Raw genomic sequence first — 9,938 nt, 5'->3', positions numbered from 1 at the left:
ATTCGACAATGCAGCAATAAATTCATTACTTCTTACTGATTAACTTCATGTTAATGTTAGTACAGTAGGTAATATTAGTAATTTGTATTTATATTCTAATATATTGCATAACTATTCTCTATCTATTTTTTTTTTTGGACATACCTAAGGAATTGACACACCATTCTTATATGAGTCAAGTATACCTTTCCGCGGCGGGTCTGTTTACACGACCAAGTGATTTGAGGTATACGGCGGACTCAAGAAGTTTTGAGTGGATACATTTCTTTTGTTTAAAGGAAATTTGAAATTGAGAAAGTTTTTCATTATTCTTATTGTGTTTAAAATTTGAATTTCACTTTTTTAATTCCCTGATGCTTTATTTGTTACCACCTGGAGTTTCAACGAAACTCAGAAGTAGCATTTAGAACATGCTTGCAACACTTATCTTTGTTTATTAATTTTACATTTTGTAGTTTTGAAGTGAAGTCTATTACTGACAATAAATTATTTCAGTTTATCAGAACACGCAATGGTATTTTAATATCAGGCTCAGGTCAATTTATTGTTATTCAGAATTTGAATAATAATTTGAACACGCACAGATCAATTCAGCTTAACGAAGGGGAATCTTTATTTTTTTAATTATCAGGATTTTTCGCAAATTATTGTGGATCAACAAATTTTACACACAAGAATTTTAGCTTTCGAACAAGTCAAAATGCAGGAAATTGAGTTATTACCTAATATTCCCAAGAATTTATCTGATTTCACTATTCCCCAATGGACTTCGCTTGAACTTGCTTTAAAACAACTTAATCAATCAATTAGTAAGAACATTTCATTTCAGGAATTAGTCCTAAACCTTTTGCCCATGTCTATATTAGTTTTTGTTATTTGGAATGTTTTATTAACCGCAACCCTAGGATATTATTTGTATAAACATTATCAGCTTTCTAAACAGATTCATTTAGAGCAGCGCAGTAATAATTAATAGGTTAAGGCAACACATTAATCATGGACATTAATATTTTAATTACAGTTGGATATTTTATTTAAATTTTCCTTATTTATTTTCAAAGAGTTATGGCAATTATTTTATATATTTATTTAATTTATTTTATTTTGATGAGACAATTTAATTTAATTGTAAAGAAAAGGCAGTGGAAATTAGTTGGTTTTGTGTACATGCATACTTGAATTATATATACCCATCCTATTGCAATTTCCTTTCTTTGTCATAATTTTTCCTTTTAACCTAACCTGTCTATACGGAGCACCATGGACAAGCAATGCCTACACCATCCATGGGCATTTTTCATGACGGACATCCGCAAGCAGTCTATTATTACCAGGCAGAAAGACTGAGTATCATTCTACGAGGGAGACATGCAGACATTTTAAGTACTATTTCAAGAAGAGACTCGTCACCACCAATTTGAGGGAGACATGCAGACATTTTAAGTACTATTTCAAGAAGAGACTCGTCACCACCAATTTGAGGGAGACATGCAGACATTTTAAGTACTATTTCAAGAAGAGACTCGTCACCACCAATTTGAGGGAGACATGCAGACATTTTTAATTACTACACGGAGACTACCTTTTACAGGAAGGATGTAGTCAACCATACATTTCCCAGTATAGCGGACTATACATTATCAACAACTTTTCCCCATCTCCCAAGTTCTACGGGTAATTTACCACATTTTTTTTACATTGCCCAATGCAGTTAAGACGACAAGCAATCCAGAAAGAAGAAGCATAGAAAACACACATTCTACAAACAGCAGTTCCGGTCACAAACAATAATTACAGAATTGTGCTACAGTGTTTCTACACATACACATGCGAGCTCCTATCATGTGTATCTATTTGGTCATTTAACATGCATTATGGGAAACAGTACTTTTCCATAGTCCTTATATACATTTTCAGTTTTGTGTCATGCATAAGAACTAGTTTTATATGCATGCAAGTTTACATCATACTACAAGGAAGCGACAAGCACCAGTGGTGTCAATTGACCAGTGCAATTAGTGCATAATTTTTTTTAAGATGAAATTTTGCACTTTGAATAATAAACGGACATGCAAGCAATAAAAAACATAATTCCAGCACTTTCGAACATTTTAGAAAGCATGCTTTAGTGACAATATTTTATGCATATGTTTGTCGCATGCAGGTATTATTGTTATTTTTTTTTTCCCACTTCTCACCAACATGGAATATTGAAAGCGACACATTTGTTCGCAGAACATTTATTTGATATTTAAATTCAAGCACATAGTTTTGTCACTTGGAAGATTATTAATTTTGTGTGCAGTCATACAAAGGTATTCACCACGCCATAGATGTGTATACAGTGTACAGTTTAAACGTAGAAAAGAAAATTGAACGCTATAATTAAGTTTTACCAGCGACAGTTTTCAGTGTAACTCACTATATGCATTTGAATATTGTATAATAATACATTGGAATGTGCAACACAGCCATGCAAGTTTATATATTTGGCGATGTTAGGAGTGCAGTGCTACGTAGTTTGTAAAACATACGCACTTTGATATGATCAGGTTTTCACACGGACAAAACAGTGAGAAGTGACAATGTTTTACATGCTTACTTACGTGTACTTACTTGTGCACCTTTTTAAGGTTTTTTTTTCTATTTATTTGAAGAGTCCATATCAAGTGGCAATATAAATAAACATTGTGAATTCCGTTCCATCTTGCAAGACGCTCTAGCCGTTGGCCTCGCGGGAGACACAGAGTCGTTACCGCGTGGCGAGGCATCACAGACTCTTGACTAGGAGCAGGTTGATGAGCAATTATGGGTGATTCTCCAAAAAGTGAACATTTTGAAAGCAAAAATTTGCGAATTTCAAAACTGTTCTAAAAAATCTGAAAAAAATCACACTTACTCTACATGAGATCATAAACAAGGGGAAAATAAGGGGAATACACCTTCATGCTCCAAAGTGGTTGAAACAAGGCATTTAAATTTCAGCCACCAGGAGAGTGACGGATGATACCAGGAGAGTGACATAATTAGTACTGTTGTAGCTTAGCTAAAATATTACCCCAAAAAACACACACACATTCCAGGAAAATAGAAAAATTATTATTTACTAAATTATAAAATTGAATACAGCTGTTGAAAGATAAAGTAAAGCCTCTAGATCAGCCATAACTTGAAGCTGAGCCAAAAATATAAAACACAACGAAAGCTTTATATGGAGCGGCCAAAAAACAAGGTATTGGTTTAGCCTAAAAACTGTCCAGGAAGCAGAAATTTGCAACTCTATGGCTGCTTCCAATGGGTGTTGGAGGGTTAATTTTTTTTATGACATCTTCGATGGGGTAGTCATGGATGTCTTTAGTTTTCGGCCAAGACCAGGATGTTCTTTTGGAATTGCTTGGTTCCATGGCATTGATGAAAAGTTTCCCTGGTCCAAGTTCAATTATTTCTCCAGGGAATATCAGGTTTTCATAGTGAAATATGACCCATTCTCCTATATTGTAAGTCTGCATCAGCTGGGCTGAAATTAAAATAAAATCTAACATATAATTTACTATATAATGATAACTTTTAATGTGTGAATGTTAGTAGCAGGGCTACTTTAAATTATTGCAAAAATTAAATAATTTGAAATTAAATTTGGCCTTTAACTGCTGACCTCATTATATAGCCCACTTAGAGTTCTACTATTTTTCATTTATATATAGTTTATTTATCTTATTCTATGATTAAAGTATGCATTGTTCTTTATATCTTTTAATCCTTTGTCTACTAACAATTTGAGAAATCAAGACAATTTAATTTATTTTACTTTTAACATACAGTAGGTACCGGTATTAGATTTATGTAGGCCTACTTATGCTTATATCAAAAACTAAAATTGTAGGTATACTACAAAATCTACTATAAATTGTAGATGAAAAATTTAAAAAAAAAAATTGTCGAACATACAATGTGGACTAAACTTAGTCAAATAAAATCAAAGAAATTTTCTTACCTTGTGTCAGATGAGTTGAGTTTGAAACAAAGATTCCATAATGCTCACAGTTTTTGTCAGCCTTGCATTCTTCACAGCTTAGGGTCCTGTAGTTCATCTTTGTGTCAGTCTCTCCAAGTGCAGCTGTGACCTGGTGAACCTTCATTGTTCCTTTCACAGCTTTTAAATCGCCCGCAGATGACAAAAATGAATCAACCCTCAATATGATGTCCTCCTCAACAACCCACAATTTGATGTTTGGACAGTTTTCTTTCCAAATTTTCTCAAGAATAATGATGTTGTTAACATCATATCCCAAGGAAACCATGTTATCCGCTGTACGTTTCAGGCAGCCACCTATCCCATCAGGGGCACCTTTTCCATGACCAGCTTCTGTGAAGTTCCAAATTGCCTTTTTGATCCTGGGGAATTTCTCTTGTAGGTATTTTTCAAGTAGGTAAAAGTTCTTTTTGTTTCGGTACTGAGTGGATGGTGAGTCGGACAAGAAATGGAGAGCTGTAATTCTTTTATCTTGTAGCACGTCTGTCAAAATAGGCTCAAGGTGTGCCCAAATTGCAGATGGATCATGGCGAGGGCTTTCTGACAGTGTGCAAAAAGAAACTGGTTTTATTGAAGTGTTGTCCTCAGTCATGTGGTATGCTACACCAGTATGAAGCGTAATTTCATTCCTTGAAGCACCAAAATGCATTGACTGGACTTCTTTAGCATACTTAAGTGCATAGTTTTCACTAAAATCTATGTGAATTAATGCTTCCTCACAACTCAGATTTTCTTTAAGCTTTCTTAAATACTGGTGCTGATGTCTAATGTTTGCAATGTGGATCATGAACTTCTTAATAGACATTTCCAAATCATCAATGGCTTTTCCAATAGTACTTGTTATTGCATCCTTTTTGATAATCTGAACAGTTTTCTCTTGGTCTTTGATTTTACGTTTTTCTTTATGCAACATCCACTTCTGGTATGTGAAAGTATCATTTACATTGAAGTCATTGTAAGGAATCGTGTTTTCGTTGCAGTCATTACATTTTCTCAACAGGCAAGCCTCGCGATTTTTCTCACAACACAAAATTTCAGCCAATTCTTCTGGGTTCTGTGCATCAATCACCTTACTCTTGTTCAGTTTATCGACTAGCATTTCCATGTTGTGATGTACTCTACACAAACATGTGTCTCTGCCCTTAAGACTTGGTTTGACAACCCAGAACGGACGTAATTTACAATAAAATGAATAACTTATAGAAACACCAGGGTTCTGTCTTCTAAATCGTTTATGCAGCTCGTTCATTGTATTATTGAGGTATCTTTTCTGCTTTTTAATTTTATTTCTGGTAATGAAATCGTTTTTTCCAGGGCTGACGGTGGTATTTTCATCATCATGAAAGAAATGGTCAACTTTTTCCCTGATCCTTTGCTTCAATTTATTCTCATTGTGGGCAACCACAGTACGAATTCGGATAAACGGCAATGCTTTTTGCATCCTATACTTTTTTATTATCTTTCCACTCAGAGACTCCTTCAGGAATTTTTTGGTCTTGTAAGAATTGATGGATTTGAATGTGTGAGCTATTTGTGACTTAATGACTTCTCCTGTGAACAGTTCTCGTCTTACATCTTCATCAACAGTTCTGCCTTGGAGAAAATGTTTCTTTTGTGCGAGGTGTCATCTGTTCTTCCTTATTCAGTCTTCTTTTCTGTTCAATTTCTTTCTTCAACAGCCTTTCATAACGCTTCCGATATTTTTCAGCTCTTTTCTCACATGCATCTAAATCCAGCTTCAGCCTTTTCAGTTCTCTCGATTTCCGTACATCATTACGACGCTTTCGTTTCCTTGTTTCAGCTATCCTGCCATCGGAGTTTTTCGACATGACATATAAAGATGCATCGCTGAACTTATTTGTGTCTGGAGTTATGCTACTTGAGGCACGAGTAACAATTTGGATTCGAGGACTTCCATTGGTGAGGTTTGTGTTTGGATCCGGAGTAGCCTGCCTACTTTCTGGTGATAGTGAAACAGGTTCTCCATTTACTAATTGATCAAGTTCTTGACTTGGATCATCAGGGTCACTATCAGAGGGTGTGTTATTCTCTACAAACTGGTTTGTTTGCTGTTGAATTTTGCTTTTCATTCTGTGTTTCTTTTGGCGCACTCTCCACTGTTGCCTTGTAGCCCTTTGGTCTCTTGTTGATTGTTGTGTAATTAGTTTCACTGTTCCCTTGTTTTTTCTTGATTCATATTTTGTTTTCCACTTGGCCTTCTCAATTTCCAATTTTTGTGGGTCATTTTTCAATCTCTCGTACCTTTTCCTTTCAGCTTCTCTCTTTTTCATTAGCCTCTCCTCTCTAGACTGTGTTGTCTTTTTTTTCTTTCCTGCCATTATTAGTGATGACTCTGAAAGAAATTATTTAAACTGATGTCAAATTTGATGGCTTTATTTTAATATTATTTTTATTTAATTAAATCAAACTGAATAATTCAGTGTGTTCCAAATTGCATAAATTGTCCAATAAAGGTAATTAAAAATGTAATTTAGGTTTAGTTAAAAATCTCTTTAGGTATGGGTTTTTTCTAGGTTTTAAATATACCCTGCAGTGCAATATTGAAATAGCCTATGGCCAGATTCAATTTAATGATAATTTTTTTTTTGTGCTATCTTAAATTGTAATTTTGATTATAGTTTGTGGCCAAAATGCTAACACATAGAAACAATTGAAAAAGTTAGCCTATATAAATGTAGGCTGCACTATTTAAGAATTGCTGAATGGTCACCCAGCTCAGTGCTCAAAAGTATATTTTTATGTATTTTATAGGATCAATATTGGGTAAGTAAAAATGGCCTGATAAAAATTGTAAAATTCAGAACTTGGGCCTGATGTAAAAGCTCCATTACTCTGTGATAGTGCACAGCAGCTGTATAGGCTTACAAATCGAATGTACACAATGAAATTGATCCGAATTTGTTCCCTTCATGTGATAAGTGTCACTCTCCTGGCTGATAAGTCACGCTCCTGGCACAAGAAATACCAGGAGTGTGATATTATTGCCAGGAGTGTGACATTTGGATGGATTAGGCCTAATAATCAAAGCCTAGGGCAAAAGTTGAGATTACAAATTTCTGTCAGGTGATGACATTGCTTAATGGCACATAATCATAGTTATTTCAAAATATTTGGGTTATTATTTGTTATAAATAAGTTAACCAGGAGAATGACAGCAAAATATGTTACGAACCTGAATTTGGAACTTCCCAATTTGATAAAAACACAAGGACAAGTAGCTCTTCCACAGTACTCTACAGCTCAAACAAGATGGCTGAAAGAAACATTGTTGCCAGATAACAAACCAAAAAATCCTTTTCTTTCACTGTAAATATTTAAAAAATTCCTTGAGCCAGGAGAGTGACATGAAAACTTCGGACCCACTTTGAAGTGGTGTAACAGGATCATGTCAAATGATTAAATTTTAAAAAAAAAGTTTTTTTATACCTTCAACTATGTAAAAATGAATAATATTAATGAAACTTATGTAATGTTAATGATAACATTTTAAATGAGTATAGTTTGTTTTAACAAAAGATCCGGACATACCAGGAGAGTGACTTTTAGACCCTTATACATATTTTATATTAAAAAATAATTAACTATTTCTTTTTGTATACATTGGGATGGCTAGAGGTCAACTGCTTCTACAAATTAAAAGAAAAGTAAACTTTTTAAGTCAAGTCATTCTTGAGTTATTATACTTGGACATGATATTGCTAGGTTTTTGGAGAATTACCCTTATACATAATACACATTACGTACACGCACATGTGATACATTAAGAGTTTTCTCGCTTAACGACATGAACTTTTGTGATTTCTAGTCTTATAATAGTATATATTATTGTTTTTTACATCGTATAAACATACGAATTTGTTAGTATTAAGGGTATTATTCATTATAAAGTTTAGGGAATGAAAAATTTCTTTCCTTCAGGATGCAGTAAACAACAGACAGTTATGGTGTATTTCTTTTGTATATTTGGGTTTTTTAAGAAAATATATGGAATTGGCGAACCTGAGTCATGTCAAGCTTTGCGATTTGACTTTTAAATTTTCAAAGGAGAAATTTTTTCCTAGGAGGCGCGAACGTATCAATCCCTAAGATTGTATGTTTATTTTATTAAGTCTCTCTGAACGCTTCATGTTGACCAGGGCATTCACTTGTTTTTCTCAGCTGTCTCAAGCCTCTTAGGCATGTTTACAATGCGTTGTGTTGTGCCATGCAAACCTCCTGAGCTTTCAGGAAACAGGTAACACTTCTGGGTTTGGTGTCAGCGGTTTGCATGGTAGCAATTATAATAAACACGATTCGGCGATTCGGCATCGAGGAAGAGCTCGATGGCCAGGGAATATAGAGGTGAGACAAGCTGGGAAGTGACTGCACTTTGGGAATTGAGTTGGTAGAGAGAGGAGGTCAGCAAGACAGGAGGTCGATAGTGGAAGCACGCTTTGGTCAACACTTAGAGAGAAGCTTACAGAGGACTTCGCTATTTTCGATTCAGCTCAGAGACTTCAGTTAGACAGGTAATTATCCTACACCCAGCCATGATACAGGTTCAACGGTTCACAAAATCCAACGAGTTGCCATTGTCTTTTCAGTAGTTTAATTCCTTTGTGTTATTTGTACCTTTCGCATGCCAAGCAATAACTCGTCATGTCAATGACGAGTGGTCTCATCAAGAGGATGAATGATGAGTAGTTTACATCACCCCATCAGTTAACTGGTTCAGATCCCTTCATTCTATAGAATGACACGAATTTTAAATTGAAATTCAAATTCACTTCATCATCAGTGTTGAAATGTTTTCCTCCAAGGAATTCCTTCAGGTGCCCAAACAGGTGCAAATCTCTTGGCGCTAAGTCAGGACTATAGGGGGCTCTGGTAATATCTCCAAGCAGAGTTCCTGGAATGTTTGGAATGTGCGTTGAGCAGTATGCGGTCGTGCATTGTCTTGCGAAAAGAGAAAACCCTTTGTGGGGTGTAAGGGGTGCTCCTTCCACGTAGTGCACCCAATAGTCAACCTCACTTCTACATAGTACACCCTGGACTGCAGACTAACGAGGCTCTGGCAACTGGCCCCATTTCGAGTATAATTTTGTTTGTGTTCTGTTCTTTTGTCCTTGTGTGTGTGTGTGTGCCGAGTGCCCCTTTACAGCCTCAGTTTTTAACGAAAGTCAGAAGATTTTAAGATTTTAGTTATGCAACGTTAGAGTTATTTGTAACGATAAGGGGCTGTACCCATATAATGTGACGGGTGCAAAATAGCCTTAGTGCTGACGCACCCAAAATTTTAAATTAAAAAAAAAATCCCCTGTTTATCCCAAAAGACACATACCACGCGCTGAATGTTCCCAGGAGTGACTGCCGTGGGCTGTGATCCACCACGACCGGCATCGTCAGTAATAGAGATACGGCCATCTTTGAAGCGCTTACACCATTCAAATGTCTTACTGCGACAGTGTGTCTCATCACCGTACTGAGCCTGAAGTCTTCCGTAAATTTCTGCAGGTTTTCTCTCCTCGTTCACTAAAAACTCCATCACAACATGCTGTTCCATGTAGACGTTCACACTGTTGTCCGTCATCTTGAATAACGGTCTATGCAGAAGCGCGGGAAATGAGCGCCACCTACCAGTAGCAGCACACAGTTGCCAGTTCCTACTGCTAGGCATCTATTTAAAGCTGAAAAAAAGTCCCCCCGTTGACTTGAACGTCCCTCGTATTTAGTATTGTATACTAAAAGTTTTGTTTTTTCCAGATGCAAGGGTATGTTGAAAACCACAGGAGAATATGAGGTATTAGAATCCTTACCTCACCAATGCATTCCAAATCTTGCTGAAATTGAAGTTAGTAAGACTAAGTTTATTTTCACAGTATAAAAAGTATAAAAACTTACGTGA

The 9,938-nt window shown here is 35.7% G+C and overlaps 1 protein-coding gene across 1 annotated transcript; it reads right to left on the bottom strand.

Moving 5' to 3' along the window:
- Positions 1-2,937: 2,937 nt before the first annotated feature.
- On the bottom strand, positions 2,938-9,623 carry LOC145996226 (uncharacterized). The gene is made up of 4 exons (XM_083132646.1): positions 9,512-9,623; positions 5,803-6,386; positions 3,995-5,642; positions 2,938-3,517 (listed from the first exon to the last, which is right to left on the bottom strand). Exons 1-4 carry the CDS (start codon positions 9,621-9,623, stop codon positions 3,246-3,248), a joined length of 2,616 nt encoding a protein of 871 aa, XP_082988772.1. The 3' UTR covers positions 2,938-3,245.
- Positions 9,624-9,938: the final 315 nt, after the last annotated feature.

This window comes from Lepisma saccharinum, chromosome 12 (genome assembly GCF_977018435.1).
Source record: "Lepisma saccharinum chromosome 12, izLepSacc3.1, whole genome shotgun sequence".
Classification (NCBI taxonomy): Eukaryota; Metazoa; Arthropoda; class Insecta; order Zygentoma; family Lepismatidae; genus Lepisma; species Lepisma saccharinum.
Note: the sequence above shows the minus strand (reverse complement) of the source record. Positions and strands in the feature narration are given on the sequence as shown.

Excerpts from the sequence above, each read along its gene's own strand:
- LOC145996226 (XM_083132646.1), bottom strand. The coding sequence starts at position 9,623 with ATGACGGACAACAGTGTGAACGTCTACATGGAACAGCATGTTGTGATG. Across the intron at positions 5,643-5,802 it reads AACGAAAGCGTCGTAATGAT|AAACATTTTCTCCAAGGCAG; the intron begins GTACGGAAATCG and ends CTCGCACAAAAG. Across the intron at positions 3,518-3,994 it reads CTCAACTCATCTGACACAAG|CCCAGCTGATGCAGACTTAC; the intron begins GTAAGAAAATTT and ends TTTTAATTTCAG.